Consider the following 23042-nt stretch of genomic DNA (forward strand, 5'->3'; position numbering starts at 1 on the left):
ATAGCCAACTCATGCTGTAGCCTGTTATTTGCACACAGAACCGTGGATCCTCATGCATATATATTTGATAAACGTGTTTAATCATTTATTTTAATCTTAGTGAAGTAACTAAATGCGTCTCAGCAATGGAGAGTATATTAAAGATAAAATAAATATCAGAGATCTGAAGAAGGGTTCTGAGATACCTGAAAGATTGTCTAAATCTATCCCAGCCGTGCAGCTGATCCAATAAAAATATCACCCACAAAAACTCTTTCCTTCAGTCCCGCAGGTTCAAAATCCCACCTTGGAGCTATGTGATGTTTTGACTTGATGCCATGGTAAATTAAATACTATGCTGCCAGAAGTTGACTAAAGAATACAAGGTAGATACTCACAGGTTCTGAAACATCTAGGCACTTAATTTATTCTAAAGTAAAACTGTTGATAATATCCAAGGCACATAAGTAGTATTAGGCTCTAATTCAGCAGAACTATTTAAAGTTAACTTCATGATGATGATCATATATTTTGCTCATATGGCCTCATAACATGAAGTTTCCGGTACTCTACACATGAAGTTTCACTATACTGTAGTGTTATTTAAGGACACCATGCAAAAATTTAAGTTACCAATTCCCTTGACAGTAAAAGATTAAATTAGTTGTACCTCTTTAAACACTTTTGGGTGCTGAATTTTTTACTGATTTTAAACCTTATGAAAGGAGGAGGTTGAGAAGGTCCTGTACAGTGATTCCCTGTTGTGACAAACATGTTAAAGATCCCTGGTCAGATAGCTTTTACTGCATTGTATTGGAATGAAACTTGCCTATGCTGTTGCACATATCCAACTTTCACTTATCCTGCAGTGCTGGCCATTACTCCTTTAGAAGTGACAGTACAGAAATCAGTGAGAGATGACAACAGTCAGTGTTTTTACAGAATCCTCTAGCCAAGGCCTCAAACACTCTGCTAGCATTTACAAAGTCCCACAACATCTATGTTTGGTAACTAAACATTAAATCCACTCATGGATTCTCATTTGGGAAAATGAGAAAAAGAGGTGAAGTGAGTTGCTTAAGACCATAGTGAATCAGAGGCCAATTTAGGAGAAGACACCCCTGCTCTAATCACTAGAGAATGCTTGCATATGATTTAAGAAAGACTAGGAATTCAGGGAATACTTATCTTTCATACTCAGTGGGCCTTTATAATTCACACTGGAGGACTACCACTTAGAAAATAAACTACATGAGTCCTTTGGATAAGCAAAGAAAAAGCAGGGTGCCTCCTTAGCAATCTACTTCTTCATAATCCAACAGAACTGCATCCTCAATTTTCACCATATAGAGACTGTAAAGAAGAAAGCAACTCTGTTATGTTTTGCTATGCTACATCTCCTATATTTAAAAAAAAATAATTGGGATCCAATTTAAAGCTCTTTTACCCTCTTATAGGAAGGCCACAGTTGTATCTGAGCAAAAGTAATGAGTCTAAAATTGGTGCATAAAGCACAATATATTTAAAGTAATTCCAAAAACCCAATCAACCATGACTGGACTAACAGGAGAACTCAGGACTTCCTTTTGTAAATAATTTTTTCCATGATAAAAGGAAATAAATTGGAGTTATGTTCCGTAAAATCAGCAATGTACACTGGGAAAAAAGAGCCTTCTCCAATATAGTGCTATCAATTACTGTAAAATGATTCGATTGCAGAGCTTAGGAAAAGGAAAGTGGGAAGATGGGAGTTAGTCTATTTCAATTCAAAACCAGTAAAGCATTTCAGAAAATATCTGATTAATGTAAAATGCAGTTGGGAGATTAAAATCCTGTCTCAGCAGGCTGATATTAACTTCATACCGCTTCAAGAAGCAGGACTCCCTTTACTGTGCCACCAATTGCTTGGGGAAAAAGAATATCAACACAAGGAGAGCTATAGATCTTGATGTGGCAACAAAGGGAATTGATTTTTAGAGCCGTTCTCCCCACTGGGGGTAAAAGACAAAATAATGAATGATTTTAGCTACTAACGTGTCAGTTCCTGAATAATGGTGGGCACTGAACATACAACCAGGGGCTCCAAATGGTTCACCTCCCACCAATCCCTTTACAATTTAGAGAGTTAGATTTTAGAGATTTGAAACAAGGTTGCTGCATCCCCTTCCCCCCAGTCTGCCCCAGAACATTTACACATTCACAGAAGACTCATCACTGAGCTTTTGGATTGAACAGGACTGTGAAAAAGACACCATTTAATTTTAGCCTTCCAGCATCTAACAACCAAACAGCCATGTGATAGGTTAGCCCTGACATGCAGATAATCTGAACTAAAATTCTGCCTTTAAAAAGGTTTACCATGAGCTGAAAGAGTCCTGAAAGCAGCTTGGGAGATACTGGTTCTGGGTTTCTATCCAGGACAAGCTTGCAGAGAAAGAAGCTGACTTCCCAACTCTACAGCAAAGTGAAGAAGGCACTACAACAACAATGTGAAATCAGTTCTTCTATAGCTGCCTAGTAATAGTACTCCTGAAGCATTGTGTGCGTCAGCTTCAGACTTGGTGGAAGCAGCTTCCCTTATGTTTAAATAACTGCCTATAGCTAGCTTTAAATCTGTATTTTGCCCTTTCAATTATGATTAAGAAACAGAACCCATACTCTCATGAAAGGCAATTTAAAAGCTGTCTTCTATCCTGCACAAATACAAATAGGTCTTTATGAGATAAACTCAGCAGATTAACCTCTCCTGTCAAATAATGGAATAACTTATTTTATTTGAAAATAAAATACAAATGAAATGGAAACTTCTGCAAGGTAAAATTGGCCTGTGATACTTGGGTACCTGGACAGGGTTCATTTAGAACAAGTTTAAATACACTTTTTCATACAGCAAAGTTTACGCAGATCTCTCTAGTCTCTTAATTTAGTTCATCATGTCTTGGCTGAATGAGAACAGGCTGTTTCATTACAGCAGGCTCTCTTCATCCTGAGACTCTGGTGAAGTACTAGAATGAACTGCTGGAAAGGAACACAGCTCTTCCTTCCCAACTCCTCTCTTGCCTTGCACAGAAGTCCACACAAACCTGGCTTCCCTCCCTCCCCACACTAACCCCCTCGCCCTCTCATGCAAACACTCACACACACACCACTGTTATACCATTTCCTAATACAAATCTTGCTCTTGCCCTCCTTTTCAAGAGATTAGTATAGTAAGCAGGCAGACAAAATCAGCTTTTGCTCACTGCACTAAAAGCAATGCAGGCCAAACAGGAACTGGCAAAGCACCAAGTATTCAAAGTTTTTTACCAAAAACCCATGAGGCATACCAGGTACCAATTCTAGATCAAGAGATGTTATTTTGATTTAAAAAAAAAAAAAGTCTCACAGGCCCAATTCCCCTTTCAAAACAGGGATCATTTTAAGTTAACTGATGAAGGCAATAGAGCTGTACTGCTGTACAGCAGAGGTTCAGGCCTATAAATAACTAGAGCAGGATATTTGTATTTCCCTTGAGCTGTCCCTTTGCCAAGCCACGCACATACGTAGCTCAAGTGTTTCCTCACACTTCCACTTACCCAGTCTTCCAACCAGAGAGGAGCAATATGAGTTAATTCCCTCTCATTTCTCCATCACTACCTAACAGCAAGGTGCTCCCAAGTGCACATGATATTGCAGGAGTGGCCTGACAGTAACATACCTGCTATCCAAAGACTGCATTGGAAATGCAAAACTGATTCACTGCCTAGTGTCACACACACTTCTAGTATGGCTGCTCCATGATATTCCTTAATTTGAATTTATGCTAAGCAATATCAAATTAATTATTAAAGAACTCTGATTTACAATTTCTCTTTAAATGCCAACTGAAGGCTGAGAGGTGTTGTGGCTTGATGGCCAAACAGATGACAACTCCATTCAGAACAGAGTACTGCCCTTTAAATACCGCAAGAAAGATGTTCATAGTGTTAGCATGCAGAATATTCAAGATTTCAGAAATGTGTCCCAAACGTCTTCCTAAAAGATTTATTACACAGGCATTTCGGCTAGGGCCAGACATTCAAAAAGCCAGAGCTTGAACTGATTTGACCTTTGTAGGTTAATCTAACCTGCCCAGGTTGAACCAGTTTGTCACAGTACAGACATTCCCTCTGAACTGAGGCACTGTGGGTACATGCCTGAAGTTGCTCAGGCCAGGAGCTGAGGGGCATTAGAGTGTGCCCTTGGCTGCACGGAAGCTGGGCTGAGGAGCCATGATCAATCCAGACCTAACTGGCCAGAGAGAGGTTTAATCCCCCACTCAGCGTCCCACTGGCAGGGACCTGAGCCGGGTCTGCTGGGTGCTCCCCGCTCGCTGCTGCAGCAGTGGGCCAGTGTGGTCCAGGAAGCAGAGGGGGCAGGGAGGGGGGTTATTCTACCCCCACTGCTCCTGGGGAACCGCAGCCAGATCTGCCCACCCTGCCCCCCACTGCCCTGACCGCTGCTGACTCTCTCTGTGCTCAGGGCAAGTGGTGGGAAAAGCCCCCTCCATCAGATGCCACAGGGAGTGGGGCAGGAGCAGACTTATCCCGCTGTTTGCTCTGAGCACAGATTGAGCAGCGGCAGCAACCCAGCCAAGCAGACCCTGCAACGGTGCCCCAGGGCCAGAGGAGAGATTAACCCCACTCTCTGTGCCCCCCACAAGGGGCACTGCTGGTGGCATGTGGCCCGCTCCACCCAGCCACTGAAGCAGCGAGGGGGAAGTGCCCACAGGGTAGTGACCATGACGGAGGCAGCAGCCCCTGTCATGGTTTCCCAAAATGCGAGTCCCTTCCTGGTGGAGGGGGAAGGGGGAGTGGCAGTGCGTTGTGGGAAAGCTGCTATGAACCACAGTGCTGCGGGAAGTTTGGAGGGCGCTGGCCCCATCCAGGCCCTGGTGCTGCTGTGCACAGTCTGCTGCAGCTCTGTCCCCCCAGCAGTGCAGTGTCTCCGCTGGGAAGGCGTTCGCATTTCCTGACACTATGACAGGGGCTGCTGCTCCCATCAAGGGCCCTGCCCCCTCGCCGCTGCAATGGCTGGCAGGGATGGGGGTTATTCCCCCTCATTCTGGCATCTGGCAGAGGGGACAGAAGGAGGCTTATTCCACGCTCAGCGGTGGCGGGGGTCAGGGCGAGCAGACCTGGGTGTGGTCCCCCAGGGGCAGTGGGGGTAGAGGGGAGAATAACCCCCCTCCCTGCCCCCTCTGCCTCAGGGGCCACACTGGCCTGCCACTGTAACAGTGCGGGGGGAACACCTAGCAGACCCGGCTCGGGTCCCTGCCAGTGGGACAGGGAGGCGGGATTTAAACTTTTCTGGCCAAACCCACACCCCTGCCTGTCCCTTCTCCGGCTGGAGAGCAGAGGGGCGGGGCCAGCCCTGATCCGCTGGACAGACAGCACAGCCCACAGAGCATGCCCAGAGGCTGGGGGACTCTGGTTTACATTGGTGATGCGTATGGGGTACGTGTGGGTACATGTGCACCCCCTGAGATTGACAGTGCACCCCCTGACAGAAGCACTGCTGACGCTGCTGGTAGTGCCTGCAGGTAGTTGCTGCTCACCCCCCCCGCTGACTCTGCCAGTGGCATCTGCGGGTGGTCACTGACCAGCGGCCACCCCTGCCCCCACCGCCGCTGTGGCTGCCTGCGGGAGCTCCCTGCTCACCAGCTGGCACTTGCCCACCCCGCCAGCCTGTTGCCACCACAGCCACCTGCAGAAGCTCCCCACTCACCACCGCCACACCCTCACCAGCCTTCAGGGACACATGTCATTCATGCTGGTTTAAGTTAAACCAGGAAGCAGTCTGGGACAGACATTGCACAAACTGGTTTGAGCTAAATCAGTTAAGTCTGATACTACATTCAGCCAGGTTTATCTCAAACCAGCTTCAGCCATTTTGAAACTGGTTTATGTGCAATGAATGTCTGTTGTTACCAGTTTCTGATCACTTGAACTGGTTTATGTGTAATGCCTATTCCTAGCCTTGGTCAAAAGCTTGCACATAATATAAATCCTACCTGTCATAATGGTGGCCCCATCAAAAAAAAGTCTTAACTACCAGAGTTAGTCCTTTCCTGACCACCCATATCAAATTATGCACAAAGGAGAAGACAGACACTCGAATAACAGTTTAGCAACCAAATTGATGGAGGCAAGCCACCTTCTTTCACAGCCCACCTTCACGGCTTTACTATGCTGAGGGCCACATCTCTCCTTTTGGATTTTTTAAATTTACGTATAAATGGCAAAGGAATGGCAAAATAGATCTCCAACTGCAAGAAGAGTTGTCCAAATACTAGTTCATTCTTTGCTCTTTACAACTGCTATATTTATAGTCCTGTTCAGGGAGATGGTGCTTTAGAAAAAGACAAAAGGACAAAGATCCTTCAACCATACACAATTAATGCAAATATGACATAATACACCTGAACATCACTGCAGGTGGGGGAAGAGGGGGGGAGGAAGGGGTGGAGCAGACATTAAGGGGAAGAGATCAGGCTAGAAAGCCTTCCAGAAAAACATGACTAAAAAGGATCAGTCTTTCCATGAAGTCACAGGTTGATCATTTGATGAAAATACAGTCACAGTTGACTGCCAAGAAATCTCTTTCAGAGCAAAGGGGATTTTTGGCTGAACTACTTGGTGAGAGACCTGACACAGTAATTCTCTTTCTCTCAACTCCAAGTGGGAGTCAGTAAACTGCAGAGAAGTTGACCTCATTGCACAGGCCAACTTTAGATCTGGGTTCTGAAAATCCATGAAGGATCTTTATGCTTGAGGTATGCTGTTGCTGAAGTGCTAAAATTTGGCTGGTGAAACTAGGAGCCATACATACTTTCAGTCCGTCTGGCCTCCATTCAGGAGAGACAAAAAGTTTCTCTGAATTTGTGGACTCAGCCATAGCAGAATTCCAGTGTGATGAACAAAAAGCATTGCCTTTGGAAGCCAGCAGTTTTGGCACAGTGTGTAGTTGTCAAATAAACTCCTATTTACATGAACATCAGAAAAGGTATTTCGACACATTATCATTAAGGCTGTCTCCCATAATGGGGAATATCATGGACTTGTCACAAAGAGAGGGACGGAGTGCATTCTGACATGCATCCCCAATATCAATGAACTAAAGACATGAAATAACTTGTTTTAAAGATGTGGCTAATGGCATTGTTGATTTCACTATTAATTGTACTTCAATGACTTCCTGATTCAATTTGCTCTATGTGCAAAGAAAAATACTGTTTTAGAGCTGTCAGCTTTACAACTTCTGTCTAGGATCCAAGTGTCAAGCTAGGTTATTCCACCATTCCATAATGCAATAAGAAAGGCTTTGTAGGACAAAGGAAGCCCTTGCTTACATTTATAAAAACCCAAATATATACCAGAGGGAGTGGTTAGCTGTGGAAGCCTTTCCTCAGACACATCTTTTTACTTCCAAACCAAACAAGCTTCACATAAAAAACAAAACAAAAACAAACCTAATGAAACCCTGGGATTGTGGGGTCCTGCACTAGCATTTTTATGGCAAGACATTTTAAGAATTTAAGAGTTTATAGAATCTGCAATAAACAAACACCTTACTCAAGAAGGAAGGTAAATGAAAAACAATCAGGTGAGCAGTCCAGAAAGTATCTTACTAATACAATAAGTGGTTTTTTAGAAAGTTTTACAAAGTTTATAACAGACTGGATACTACAATAAGTAAATATTGCTTCTGTAAGTAAATGATTTTACAAACAGATGTTGAACAAGAATGAAATGAATTTACTATTATTTATTACGTGTATTACCACAGTGCCTAGGATCAGGGCCCGTTGTACTTGACACTGTACAAATGCCAACAAAAAGGCAGAACTGGACCCAAAGGGCTTGCAATCTAAATAGTCCCATCTGTTTTTACATATCCCATGAACCCTTTTTACATATCAGACCACTGCAGACATTACAGAGTAATTTTTAAGTCATCTTGGCTAAGAGAGCCCCTTGTAAACAAATCTTAAAACAAACCTTTTTTGAGACGAGGTTTCTGGGGTTCTTTAGCCACTGGAAATGAAGAAACCTGAAATGACAGAAAAGGAGAGAGTCAAAATACATCAGGCAAGATTCCCAGAGGAATCTCTGGTTAAAAAAATCCTAGGAGGACAGCCAATGGATCTCAAAGGATGAAGCAAAAATAACAGCATCCTTGCTAAACAGAAATTATTCAATCAGATGCTAGTTATTTCTAACAGAAACCAACTTTTGATTTCTGCTATTTGTATAGACTGAGAAAATCCTCTTTTCTTTATAAATACAGCTGCTTTCACTGCCAGCTAGAGACAGTTTTGTTAGTGTACCTATACTTATTAAAAAACAGAAGAATGACGACTGCATTTGGATCATAGAAATATTCTGCCATATAAAAAGCTCTTTCAAATCATACTGGGAGTGTCTGCTCCACAAGATCTACAAATCTAATTACAACACTGGGTGTTTAGTGGTTCCAAAGTAAGGAGAATGAAAGGTTTTCCTCAGTTATGGGTAGTCCCACCGAAATCACTAGGACTACACGTAAGAGCAAGGGTTTGGATTGGGCTTTTAATGAGAATAGCCAGCTCTAAGAAATGTTTGATTAACAGGGGATTTCAAAAGGCTCTTTGGGATAGTCTGAAGATCATAGGCAGCACCAAGCACTTAAAAAGAGTGGTTTCATTCTCATATCTCAACATACTGCCCTTTCTTGATTAGGCAATGAAGTCTACAATAATTACTCTGCTATGATCCAAAGGAAGGAATAAAGTAAAATGCTCAGCATCCCTGCCAGCTTAAACCAACTTGTTTCCACACTGTGTTTGATGCAAAGCTAATTGTTAAACTGCTAAGTGGTAGCAAAGAGATCTTTTTACAGGGACAAAACAGGTATAAAGAATCTGTGGAGCAAGCCCATCTAGTTCAGGCCGCTGGTTCTGACTGTGGCAAAACCCTGCACACACAAGTGTTTAATTTGAAGGATGTCAGATATCTCAAGCAAAACTACAAGTGCTGCCTGCAGCAGACCTCACATATAATGGATGTGCCTTGCTGACTACAGAGAGGAAAGATCTATTTTAACCAAGTTTTAACAAAATAAGATCTTTTTGGGACTCTTAGATCTCAGTCTCTCTAGACAGTTAAGGAAGACAAGTACTTCGGTAGCTGAGGAAGGCATTCACAAAGGAAAAGCATTATTACAGAGCTTTATAGCCGCGAAAAGCATGGTCCTTGGTGTTTTTACTCTGGAAACTGGCAAAAAGCAATGTGTTCCAGTTGAAGAGAACTGCTTCCTGAATGAACTCAGGATCAGCCCTTCTGTCTTGCTTTTCACTCCTGTGAGATAATACTACAAGTGTGCTGGATTCTCTTCCCTGTCAGGCATTACCAAAAAAATCAGTCTCTGCTATCCCACTAAAGACAATAAAGTTGTCCTTATAAAGACACATTTTTAAGCTGTTGGGGTTGGAGTGGAGTCACTAACAGCAGAATTTGACTGAGAACTTCATTGCTAGTGATTATATCCAAAAAGGAAAGAATCCAATTTGACCTTGTGTAAATTTGAGGAGTTTGCATTCAGAAACCAAACACCTATTGACTGGTAAGCTGAGACAATTTGATCAGGAATCACTGATGCACAAATGTGCAAAAGTCACCCTATCTTTTTCTCAGTCATTTTTCAGAAATGAAATCACACAACAAGGACAAGTTATATTTCTTGGGATGTCTTTTCAGCTAACAGGCTCCTCAATAAAAATATTCCCAAATAGACTGAGTGGGTGAAAATAAAATCACATCATTTGACAGTAAAGTTACCCATATGTTAGCGTGGCCATTTGGTGACTGGGGATGCACAGAATTTAAAGGCTTTATTATGCCACAACCAAACTGTTGAGATTTGCAGCTGATCCAGCCTTCTGACCCAAGAGCCAATCTGAATGATGGTATTTATTACCTGTAGCAATGCAGTTGTTTGGACCTTTGTGTTTAATCACCATGTGTTTAATGTTTTGCTCTCCGCACAGATTATTGTTATAAAGGCATCAGGATATTTTTTTTTTGTTTGGGGCAAAGAATAGACATTCTCCATTAAATACATATGAATACCGTAAGTAAATGATTGGCCATCATTAATTTTTTCCTCCTTTTCTAAGAGCTTTTCATAGCTTTTATTGCCTGCAGTAAATGATACATGAGAAATATATAGCTAAAGAGGCAACGCATTCATCAATGCACGAAAGTATAACTACATTGCATTAAATTGCATTATGAGGCCCTGTTTATGCCACAACAAATAGCTGTGGGACAAAATCCTTTTTCCCTGAAGAAATTATTTTTTTAAATCAGCACGGAGCACAGGGAACAGGGCATAATGTTAGTAAAGTGTTTTCTGAAAACCAATCAAGACCAGGAAAAAAGCTCTTGTAATCAAATCAGAAGGTGCTGTTTTTGGCAAGAACTTCAACTGATGAAGAAAGGGCAAGTGAGTTCAACAACTTTGGTAGTCAAGTAAGTGTCCAACAGTTCATCCCACAAAAGGTATTAGTATTGCTTGACTACAACAGCTGCTGAAGTCTGTTGTCCATTGCATCACCAAGGGAAACAGCTTTCAGTATCTTTTGTCAGAAAAAAAAATCTAATTTTCCTAGTAAGCAGGGCATCTATGTTAGGTAGTAAAACCACATCAGGGGTATTCTTTGCAGGAAATTGTTTGCTGACACAGTTGCATCTGCAACAGCTCTTGGCCATACGTACAAGAGCTATGACAGAATCCTGGTCCTGCATACACACCAGATTATACCAAGCCACGAACACTGTGAGTGGACAAAATATTCTTACATAAAAGTAGCAGGCTCATACCACTGCAACAGAGGTTAGTTGTACCAATTTTACACCTGGTATAGTCAGAGTCTCTTTCCTAAATGAAAGACAAATATCCTACTGGCATCCCAGTGTCTAGTTCTGAAAAGCTTTAAGATCTTATCTGTTTTTGGATGCCACATCTATGAACCGCTGTTTAATGAGAAACTCAAAAATAGTTAAACAGATGTCTGCAGAGAAAAGTCAAACTCCCCCAATTCCTTTCTCTAACCTGCCTAGCAAATCCTTTCACTTAGCCCAGACATTCTGTAATATCCCAAAAATCCAAACATGTTAAATGCTAGCCTTTCCTATCTGGCATTTTTTAATAGAATTGCAAAGGACAGAGAAGGAAGTGACCCTATTGTGCCATGTCCTGTCTATTCCCCAAGGTCCTGAGCAAGCTCATTCCCTACAGAAAAAATTTTCCATTGCTTTGTTCAGTCTAAAAAATATCTGAATCCTGTTTTTCTATTTCATGCTGCTAAAATAGATGATGTCACAGCACAGACTTAATCACAAACTGAAGTTAATATTATCAGGCTCCCACTGACATAGAAACACACACTGGATTTCAATACGTTTGTGGAAAATCCATTCAGACGAATATCACCATTCTTCCCTTATATGTTAGAAGTAATTCAGGAAAAGTCAAGCTATATTGCTACAAATACCACAAAGCTTTTGGTTCCCAATGAGGTGATAAACTCTCAGAGATCTTACAATTTATCCTGTTCATCAGATAATGAACACTTTTTTTGATACCCCAGGTCATGACTGCAGGATTCTTGTCTTATACTTTCAGAAAGACTTGGATTCAATGAGAAAACTAATTATGATTATTACATTTTGTTCTTGTCAGTTCATAAATCCCTCATGCAGGCTACTCTAAGTCCTTTCTAAGATTAAATCATAATCTGATTACACTGACAACAGAGGATGATGAGTTGGTAACGCATCAATTTGAAGGAAAACTCCTCAGCTGAATGAATGAGGCTGCATTTAGTCTGTTGAAAGCCAGAGCAAGACTGAATGCCTTTTATATTGTGGCTATCAAATGTTCAGAGATGTAGCAAAGAATCATTTTATGGCAGTATGGAAAAAATATAGGCCAATTCAAAAGATTCACCTGTAAAAGTCTCACTATTGTGTGCTGAATTTTACATAAGTAACACTCAGGACAGAAGACTTACCACAGCAAGTAAAATGACACTTATTTAAGTTTTGATACAAGACATTGGTTTGTGATAAGTTCTGACACTGTTTATTGCAGGGACTTAGTGACAGATAGCAGGCACAAGGCAGAGCTCTTCAGTGAGTTTTTTGTCTCTGTCTTTTTAAATAGGAATCTAGACAAACCCTCAATACACATCATGGACATCAACAAGGGGAACATCAGCTGACCAACGGTCAGTGCTGACATGGTAAAAGGACACTTGGAGGGACTGGATGTGTTCAAATCACCAGGATCGGAGGGACTCCACCCACAAGTAATGGAGGAATTAGCAAGTGCCATAGCTGAACCACTAGCAAGGATGTATGAGCACTCATGGTGCTTGGGTCAGGTCCCGGAGGATTAGAAGAGGGCCAATGTCATCCCAATCTTTAGACCGGTCAGCTTTACCTCTATCCCAGGGAAAATTCTAGAAAAAATAATCAAGGAACACATCTGTGGAAGCCCACTGGCTAATGTGATGCAGAGGGGCAACCAACATGGGTTTATAGCAGGCAGGTCTTGCCCGACTAACCTAGTTTTTTTTGTTTTTGTTTTAACAACAAGGCCACCAAATGGTTAGATGCAGGATCGAGGTGGATGTTATCTATCTGGACTTCAAGAAGGCCTTTGACACAGTATCCCACAGCATCCTTATTAATAAACTGAGGCAATTTGCCACGTGTGATTACACGGTAGACTGGGTAGCAAACTGGCTCAGGGGTCGCACTCAGAGGGTGGCAGTGAATGGGTTAATGTCAACCTGGAAAGATGTGTGCAGTGGAGTTCCTCAGGGCTCAGTTCTGGGGCCGGTGCTGTTCAACACCTTCATCAGTGATCTGGACGAGGGGGTGGGAAGCACCTTAACCAAATTCATGGATGACACAAAACTATGGGGTGAAGCTAACAACCTGGAGAGGAGGAACCAGATCCAGGCTGACCTCGACAGATTTGGGAAATGGGCGGAGAACAACAGGATGCAATTCAATAAGGACAAGTGCAAGGTGTTGTATCTAGGGAGGAAAAACTGCCATCATACCTATAGGCTGGGGGGCGACCCTCTCAGCTCCACTGAGACAGAAAGAGATCTTGGAGTCACTGTTGACTCCAGGATGAACATGAGTCGCCAATGTGATGAAGCAGTTAGCAGAGCCAATCGCACCTTGTCGTGCATCCGTAGGTGCTTCACAAACAGGTCCAGGGAAGTGATTCTCCCTCTCTATGCAGCACTGGTCAGGCCGCAGCTGAAGTACTGTGTCCAGTTCTGGACACTGCAGTTCAAGCGGGATGCAGACAACCTGGAGAGGGTCCAAAGAAGAGCCACTCGTCTGATTAGAGGCCTGCAGGGAAGACCCTAGGAGGAAAGGCTAAGGGACCTTAACTTTTTCAGCCTCTCCAAGAGAACGTCGAGAGGGGACCTTGTTGCAGCGTAAAAATTCGTAAGGGGAGACCAACATGAAGTAGGTGACGATCTGTTTACCAGGGCACCCCCTGGAACAGCAAGGAACAATGGCCATAAGCTACTGGAGAGTAGGTTTAGACTGGACATTAGAAAAAAGTTCTTCATGGTCAGGGTAACTGGGATCTGGAATGGGCTTCCAAGGGAGTTGGTGCTCGCCCCATCCTTGGGGGCCTTCAAGAGGAGACCGGACAGGCACCTGGCTGGGATCACATGACCCCAGGTTTGGTGACCCTTTTCTTGTCTGCCAGGGGGTCAGACCAGTCGGCCCACTGAGGTCCCTTCCGACCCTGGAATCTATGAATCAGAAGTCTCCCACTGTAAACATCAAACTGAAAAGCTCATTGCTGTCACACACAAGTGTTTCAAATAGAATCAAACTCTCAGACTGTGCTTTTTTTTTTTTTTTTTTTTTTTTTTTTAATACCAGAAGCATCCTACAGAGCTGGAACACAGCAAATACGGTTATCGGCTGCCAAAATTAAATTTCCATGCAAAAACAAATTAATCTCAGACTGGACTTCTGAGAATCCAGTCTCTAGTCTAGCTCTGCAATGGTGGATACCGAAAAAGGATTAAGAGTTCACTCCATCTCTAATAGGTAGGGGTATACTGATAGCTGATTTTTAAGGAGGCATATCAGCTGATACCAATCTGATTTCCGATACCAGCCTGGCAGCTTGGAGATCTGCATGCAGCTGGTAAGTCTGTTGTGGTGGAAGGGGAGGGGGGAGGGAAGGGGCATGGTGGGGTAGATCAACACCCCGGTAGTGAGGGAGAAGTGGGGCTAGGGGAGGGGCTAGGGCAAGTGCTGCCCAGCTGTGGTGGGGGGTGAGGGCCTGGGAAGGAGCCATGGTTTGTCTGGAGGGGAAGAGGGGGTGGCAGCTCCTGCTGCTGTGTGCCACTTGTCTGGAAGCCATTCATATGGCGTTTGCCTGCTTGTCTGGTGGTTCGCCACTGGTCACACCACTGCTCCGGGAGGGCATGGGGGAGTGTGTGCCTCCAGATCTGCTCAGGGTGGGGCGGGCTGGGAAGAGCCCCATGCAGCCCCAGGCCCTGCCCAGCACATCCTGCACAGATCCAGAGGCACATTCCCCCCCCCCCCCATGGCCTCCTGGACAAGGGTCAGAAGCAGCAGCGAGAGCTGCCAGACAAGCACCTCCTGGACAAGCGGCACACAACAGCAGGAGCCGTCCCCACTCCCACCATGTCCCCTGGAAAAGCTGCGGCTCTGTCCCATGCTGGCTGGGCAGCACTTGCCCCAGCCCCACTCCTCCCTCACCACAGGAGGCTTGAACTTCCACATGCCACGCCCCTTCCCTCCCCTTTCCCCTTCCACCACAACAAACTTACCAGCGGCAAGCAACTCTCCAAGCTGCTGCACTGTGCTCCTTGCCACCTACGTGCTGTGCTGCAGCTGAGCACATGCACGGGCCATTTATTGGCCAAATTATTGGCCATATCAGGCCAATTTCTGATACAGACAATTTTCTTTATATAGGTACCGATCCAATATCAGACCAATGTATTGGTGCACCTCTACTAACAGTATGATGTCCTTGAAAACCCACTGTTCTAGCAAAGCACTAGTCTACCAACCAATACTCTCTGGGTGTATTTTGAGACATATCTCCTTATTCAGTGACTGAATTGTGACTGCATTTCACCCATATGCCACACAGAGCCAACTGAACTCTGAAGAGCAATCCAGTTATGGATTCCATTCTAGATGGCTCATCATTAACAGAATCATACCAATGCATGAACTAGAATGAACCTAGCCTGACTGTCAGAGCTGCAGCTGAGTTAGCAGTGTGCCCAGTTAGGGAACAATGAAAACAAACATACAAAAAAAAAAAAAATCAACAAGTGATTTCACTAGAAAGTTGCGATTTCTAAAGCTGAAAATATAAACATGGAGTCCCACAAGGCTATTCTTCAGAGCACAATAAATAGTTATTTTCAAAAATCACCTATTATTTTGGTAACATGCCCACTTACATATGTCAATGCTGAAACTACTCAAGAACAAGGTTGCGCATGATCTTCAGTAGCAGCTAAGTGGTAAATTTCCGTAAGTTCAATAAATGGAAAGATCAATAAGTTAAAATGCAGACCAACACAGGAGGAAATATCCTCTCTCTTCCCAGTGACCACAAGACTCCCTTGTTGCTTTACAAGGCAAAGAAAAGTTTACACAATCCTTTTCTTTAGACCAGAGGTTGTCAACCAGAGGTACGTGTACCCCTGGGGGTACCTGGGAAGGCCCTAAGGTATACGCATGGGCAGGCAGGGTCGGAGTACCACCACCCAGTGCCACCGCCTCCCAGGAGCAGGGCCTGAGGTGGGGGTGAGGGCAGCGGCACCCATCTGCAGACTACATAGGCACCACCCAGCCAGCTGGACGCAGGGGGTGGGAGGGAACCTTGTATGCAGCTCACACGCACCTACCACCCTGTGCTGCAGCCGCTCTGTGTCCAGCCATATCCCCCACCCCTGCTCTGTGTCCGGCTGCCAGAGGTACACTTATTAAAAAAGTCTGAAAACTCCTGCTCTAGAACAGTGGTTCTCAACTTGCATACAGTCCAATGTGGCCCAAGTGACATCCTGTTAAAACATTTTTTAAATGGATACACAGGGCATAAGTTATGTGGATGCAGCCCACATACCGCATTGAGAGCTGCAAGTGTGGCCTACTATGGCAAACAGGTTGAGAACCTCTGGTCTAGACTGTCTCAAAACAGAAACTATACCAGCAGCAGCTGGACAAGCAGCATCTTTTGCTGTTTTACTTTTATGATCATGGGTGTCATTACAGGATGTCTTCCTGCTACATTCTAGGGAGCAAGCTGACGTGGGAAAAGAGGAGGGGGAGCTGGAGGCCTCTTAAGTGAAGGCACCTTGAGTAAATAGCCAGCTGGAAATGGAATACAAGGAGGAGTTATCCAACTGCAAAATGAACCACGGGATTTCTGTCTACTTCCTAGAAGGCAAATATTCACCTAGCACCAGTTCTCCCTTTTCTTAAGAGTCTCATCACAAATGCCCAGAACTGAAGCAGATCTGGAGGCTCTACTAGTCCTTAACTCAGTGATTCTCAGCCAGGGTGTAGCAACACCCCCGGGGGCCACAAGATCCTTTTAAAAATCCAGTAGGACACTGCACAATAGCTTGTTAGGCACCTGAGGGATTCATGAGATAAGCCAGAGACTTCAGTGTCAGAGACATCCGGACCTGCTGGGGCCTTTCTGAGCCCTTTGCAACACAAGCATTGCTCTATTATTTGTCCATAGCCAGAAAACAAAAGTGAGCCAAGAGCTGGCATTTTCCAGGGAGCATCTTGAGCTTCAAGAGGTCTAGAAAGTTTGTGAACCGGTGCCTTCATTCTTAGCTCCCAGGTCAAGGCTAAAGGCATGTTCACGCAGGAACAGAGAGGCCTGCACTGCAGGGCCCTGCAGCTTGGGTTTTTATGTGGAACAAGAGAATTTCCAACCTGTTGACCCCACATGGGTGGCAGCAACGCCTGCCGGCAGCAGAAAAAAGCATCACCAGGGTCCAAGCCAGTGTTGCCAAGTGTACAATAATTATCATATTTGTATCATAATTTCAACCCATGTACAATCAATACTGTAACAGTAAGTGTTCAAAACGTACAACCATTTTTGAGGCAGCTAATTGACGCATTATATGCAAAACCCAAGTCACTCTCAGGGAGTCTTAACTGACTTTTGGGTTTTTAGTTTTTAAAAAAAAAAAATGTCACGTTCCAGGTCAAATTAGCCAAATCAGTTCCAGATCAGATCAATTGAGCAGAACTCAGTCATTCTAAACACTGTGCATGGTGCTACAATCGGCAAGCATCCTCCATCCCAGACCTATCACCCTGGGACTTCAGATCCTCCCAAATCCATTGGCAGGCATCCTCTGTGCAGGCCCAGACCTGGAGGTCTTGGGGCTTGGATGCCCCTAGGTACTTCAGATACTCAGGGTTCGAATGGGTTTTTGGTTGTAGCCGTGTTGGTCTTTGGAGATCTCAGACCAGCAGAGACTCCCTATGCCTGAAGAAGGATGACTGCACTCACATTTGTCAAGAACTTTTCTCCAACTACTCAGTTGGTCTAATAAAAGATATCACATTTACTCAAAGAACCTTGCCAGGGTTTGAATTTTTTTTTAAATTTAATTTCTATCGGACACCAAATTAGCCAAAACTCATTCCAAATTCAAGAGTCAAGAACCGTAAGTGGCCCTACTATTGGCAAACACCCTCCACCCCCACCTGAGGCTTCAGATGTTCCCAAAACTTTTGGAAGACATCCTACTTGCAGGCCCAAGCCCAGAGGTTTGAGGTTCGGATGCCCCCGAGTTTTCCTTGTCCTTAGCCATAAGGGCCTCAGAGCAAGCTAGGGAGAAGACTCCTATTTCCATAAACTGGGCTTAAAGCCATTGCTCCTCAGCAGGTACCAAATCACGTCAGAAGTGCAGGTCTCCTGTGAGGCAGTTCAGGAAAACTGCCTTCATGGACACAGACGCATGGTATTTCCCCTGCCAGGGTAAGAAGCCACTACGCTGGCCCTGAGCTTTTAAAAGGCTGGTTTGAATTACACTTTGACTCTTGAGAGGGGTTTAACACTAAGTTAAACCAGTTAATTGATTAACAAATCCAATCAGAGACCTCCCCTCGCCCGGTACGCTTTTCAAGTCTTATGGGGGGCTTTCATCTCTTACAGAGGCTCAGCCCCCTGAGCTGCCCCATAATTCAGACCCTGCAGATACTCCCTACGCTCCACCTTTGCCCACAAACTTTTTTTTTTTCTGTGGTTTGCAGTCAGCACATCCTTATGACTAATGGCCTAAAAGCAAAGAAATACTTCGACTTTGCAGACCCAGGTCACTCTCACTCACTGGAGACAGCGAGCGATAGAAAGCAAATAAGCTGACTCGCTTGCATACTTATTTGAGCATTTCTTTTCAGCCTACGGCAGTTTTTCAGGCGACAGTTCTGAGTTGCCAAGACGAGCATGTCACATTTAAGACCTGGCAACGTGGGCCTGAACAGGGGACAGAGCCGGGCCCCGCGCGAAGCAAACCCTCCCTCACGCCGGCGGCGGCGGCAGGCCCTGGCGCAGAGGAGCCCGAAGCGGCTGCGAGCCGGGCCCCGCAGCTAGCGGGTAGGTTGCGGGAGGCCCCGCCGGCCGGGGAAGGGTGAGGGTGTGGGTGGTGTATGTGCCGCCTCACCAGCTGGGCGCCCTGCCCCGCCATCGCGGCCCGGTCGGAGGCGGAAGTTGTCCGTTGCCAGGGGGACCGGCTGACCCGGAAGAGCTCCGTGGGGGCGGGAGGAGCGGGTCGCGCGACGGGTGCCGGGAACGCCCAGCCCTCCAGGTTCGGCGGGGTCAGTCCCGCCGCCAGCCCCAGGCAGCGCCGCCTTCGCTGGGCAAACCCACTGTGGGCCTGTGCTGACCCCGCGAGGCTGGGCGGGACGGCAGGCGCTGGCAGCGGTGCCAGGTGGACAGCAGGGAGCCGGGTGTAGGATACTTTCCACCCTTGTACAGTCAATAGCAAAAAATGTTCAGGCCTTTCCGAGGCAGGTCGCTGACGCATCCCGTGCAGAGCCCAGCGCCAGGCTCAGGCAGGCGCTGCGGTAGACGCTGTGATCTCTTATTAGACGGTAATCCCTCAGGAAGGCTCAACTGACTTTTAGGGCTGCTGTCAGCACTTTCTTAAGACTGCTTACCTCGAAATAAGAATATATTTTTAACGTGTATACGTTTCATGTTCCAGGTCAGATTAGCCCAATAGGTCCCAAACCGCATCTGTGGAGCAGGCAGAACACTCTCGTTCTACAGAGGGTGAAGGGGACTACAATTAGCGAGCACCCTCCATCCCAGACCTCTCACACTGGGATTTCACATCCTCCCAACTCCAGTGGTAGGCCCAAGCCTGGAGGTCTTGGGATTTGGATGTCCCCAGATACAAGGCAACATCATCCATTCCAGACTATTTAGTTCAGAATTTCAGATTTTTATTTTTAATTTGTATCCTGGGCCAAAGTTAGCCATTAACTAATTCCAAATCCAAGACTCCAGAACCATAAATGGCCCCACCCCCAGCAAACATCCTCCACCTGCAGCTGGGGCATCAGATGTTTCCAAAACCTTTGGCAGGCATCCTACTTGCAATCTCAGACCTGGAGGCTTGGGGTTCAGGTGCCCAGAGTTTTGCTTGTCCTTAGCCATAAGCCCTCAGCAAGCAAGGGAGAAGACTCCTATTTCCATAAACTAGGCTTAAAGCTGCTGTACCTTGGCAGGTACTGAACTATGCCAGAAGAGTAGGTATCCTGCAGTGCGATTCAGGAAAACTGCCTTCTTGCACACAGATACATAGTATTTCCCCTCCCAGGCCAAGATGCCACCATGCTCGATCTGAGCCTCCAAGAGGCTGAGAAGAACTTCAGATACACCCCACAATCATAGCCCAAAAGCAGCCCCCAAATAAAATAAAAAAAATGCTTCAAACTTTGATGACCCAGTTATCATTCACTCACTGGGTCAGTTAGTGAGCAATATAAATAAGAAAGACTTATCTGCATACTTTTTTCACTGTATATAAGTTTTTCAGCCAATGAAACCAGGTTCTCTGGGTGAATCTGATATCTTTTATTAGACCAACTTAAATAGTTGGAAAACCATTTTTAAGCAAGCTTTCAGCTTCAAAACTCCTTTGTCAGGCTAAGGAAATTCCTGCAGTTGGTGTGTGCTCTTCCTGGATGGAATAAATTGAAATGAAATGGCTTCTTTACTTTTCATTCCATGCAAGAAGAGCACACACCAACTGCAAAAACTTCCTTAGCCTGACAAAGGGTTTTGAACCTGAAAGCTTGCTTAATTGTTTTCCAACTATTTAAGTAGGTCTAATAAAAGATATAAGATTCACCCAGACCCTTGTCTGCCTATGTCCTTAGACCAACACGGCTACAACCTACACCTCAGTAAACATAATTTTGAGCTTCCACTATGATCATTTCGTATTTAAGACCTGGCAACACCAAGCGCTCCCCTCCTCATGGCAGGTGCCATAGGGATCCACTACAAACATACACCTCAGCTACTGAAATAACAAAATAAAAGTTTATTAGACTCAGGAATGCTCCCCCTCCCCAGGACCCCTCCGCACAGCCCAGACCTGCACTTACAACGCAATTGCCTCCGAACACGGATTTGTCACAGCACACAGTGGTCTCTCCCTGGAGAACTAGAAGGTCAAGGAACAAACCTCCATATCCTGCCTCCCCCTCCCTCTCAGGCACAGGAGCCCAAGCCCTCCATTAAAACAATGGGGCTTTACTTTGGTCTCCAGACAACTATGATGGAAAAGTTCCAGTTGTGATAGAACAGACTAAAGTTAAGGGTTTCAAACCTCAGAGCTAGTTACAGATCTGTAAAGCACAGAAACAAAACGGCAGCAGGTTGACGGGGAGTCTGAGGATGAGCTGCTATAGCTTGGTGCTAAAAGGCAGATACCCCTTTACTGGCTTCCTCTTGATATTCATAGGTCTAGTTGTTACTTTGTACAGCTGAAGTCAGCCAGTCAGTCAGTGCATCTTATTTGTTAAAATTTGCTCTTAAAAAAAAAAAGTGATGGCGGGGGGGGGGGGGGGGGAGGGGGGGGGAGGAGGAGCACTACCTGACAGGACCAATCAAAAGTGCCTTAGTGGGAAGGAGGTCTTTGTAGAAGGAACATAAATGGGGAGAATTCTTGTGAGAGAACTCAGAAGTTGGACTAAAAGGAAAGTGATAGATTGCCCAGCAAAACTATTAGCAGCACAGTGATTTTAAGTCAGTACTTTAAATGGAGGCCCATGTACAGCCATCAAGATCCAGGAAAGGACACCAGACAGGTTCCCGGTCACAACTGGATCTACAAGGATGTGCTTGGACTCTCAGCTCCCAGAACAGTCAGCAAAAATAAGACAAAAACCTTACTGCTGGAAATTTAAGTGGAATATTTTGTTTCAGTGACCCACATCCACCCCTGTTCATCCATGCACCCAGCCCTGCCGGTCATTCCCCTGAAATCAGCTCCAGGTGGAAACACTATCTTAGAAAGCATTTTTATTTAAATTTTGAACTGGAAATACACATTTTGGGTGTGAAGCTTTCCAAGAGCCAATCAGTGAAGCCTGGGCGGCATAGAGCTGCTAATATACAGCAGGGAAAGGTAAAGGGAGGCCGGACAGTTTCAAGGTTTGGGTAATGTCTAAGTTGTGGCTTGTCCACATTAAATCAGAGCAGAGCCCTTCACTATATACACGTGAACCCTCATTACTTTCTCTCCACCCAGGAACAGCCTCATAAAGAAAAGTGCACAGAATACAAATTATGAGGGTGGGCGTATTCATTCTGCTCCAACATTATGGTAAGAGGGTTTGACACAAACAAAACCTTTTGGGGGAAATAAAAGATGTGTAAAGGGTGTGGAGGCACACAGCATTTACTGACAGTAGCTCCAAATGCAAGAGGCTCAAGTGACCAAGAAGACTTCAGCTGAGGCTGGTGTTTCATATTAAGGATCATATTAACCTGCCTCCATTATTCACCCCTCTATTTTCTCCCCTTGAACCTCAATTCAGGTTAATCAGGAATGTTCTTAGAACACTAGCCTGGTGAAAAATACCACAGAAGGAAGTCCTATACAGGAGAAATTTAATAAAACCACCACCAATTAATTACTTTAACATAGCTCTTGTTACAGAAATCATAAAAATGGATTCAATAGCTAAAATTCATTAGTTCTTCCCCCTTTTCATTGAAAAATAGCTCACTGACTTCAATTTCTACTGTACTAGATGGAGTGTTAAATATCTGCCAGGACAGTTTGCCCAGTAATTGAACCCAATACAAACACAAGGACAATTCCACCATCTTCCTTTTCAGTGTCACGATTTGTTATAATGCAAGTGAAAACAGCAAGGAACGTTCCATCTGACAGCTGCAAGTGGAAGGGAGAGGAGATCCACACAGTTGAAATCTTTAGATGCTCTTTGACAAGTCCTGTAAAAACACCCCCCCCTTCCTTTCCATCATTAAAAATTCCTAAATATACACTTCCTATAGGTTTGACCTTCAAGCTAGGAGCAGAGCGCATGTCCTAGGTGCATGGGAACAGCTAGGTTTGATTTGGGCAGATAAAGTGGTGTCATTCTGGGCTAAAAAGAAGAAAGGCAAAGCATTCTGAATCACGAGGTACATTCATCTCTAATGAAACACACACCAGGTTAAATCAGTTTGTAAGAAGCTGGAAGGAAAGGGATGGTTCTGTTGCCAGCAATGGAAACATATAAACCATGGAGGCCAAGGACAAAAAAGAGCTGCACGAAGAGGAGAAACCCAACTTCTCTGATAAAAACCTTCGACAGTCACTAACGCCAGCACACGCTCCCCCCACCCCTGTCCCAGGGAAGGAAAAAAAAAAAAATCAAAAAAAATCAAACTGAAAGAAAATGCACAGCAAA

At 44.8% G+C, this 23042-nt stretch overlaps 1 protein-coding gene across 3 annotated transcripts in view; it reads right to left on the bottom strand.

The window, feature by feature from the left end:
• Window positions 1-20246, bottom strand: part of BBS4 (Bardet-Biedl syndrome 4) — a 70147-nt gene extending 49901 nt beyond the window's left edge. For 2 of the 3 annotated variants that reach the window (XM_090029621.1, XM_090029620.1), the window contains exons 1-2: window positions 18770-20245; window positions 7998-8049 (exon numbers count right to left, since the gene is read on the bottom strand). In XM_090029621.1, the coding sequence (XP_089885747.1) occupies window positions 7998-8049; window positions 18770-19132 (415 nt within the window). In that variant the 5' untranslated portion in view covers window positions 19133-20245. Of the gene's footprint in view, window positions 1-7997; window positions 8050-18769 lie in introns of all 3 variants that reach the window. The other variant, XM_090029622.1, reaches the window with a different exon arrangement.
• Window positions 20247-23042: the final 2796 nt, after the last annotated feature.

The sequence above is a fragment of the Crocodylus siamensis genome, chromosome 15, assembly GCF_052110815.1.
Source record: "Crocodylus siamensis isolate JL-2025a chromosome 15, ASM5211081v1, whole genome shotgun sequence".
NCBI classification, from domain to species: Eukaryota; Metazoa; Chordata; order Crocodylia; family Crocodylidae; genus Crocodylus; species Crocodylus siamensis.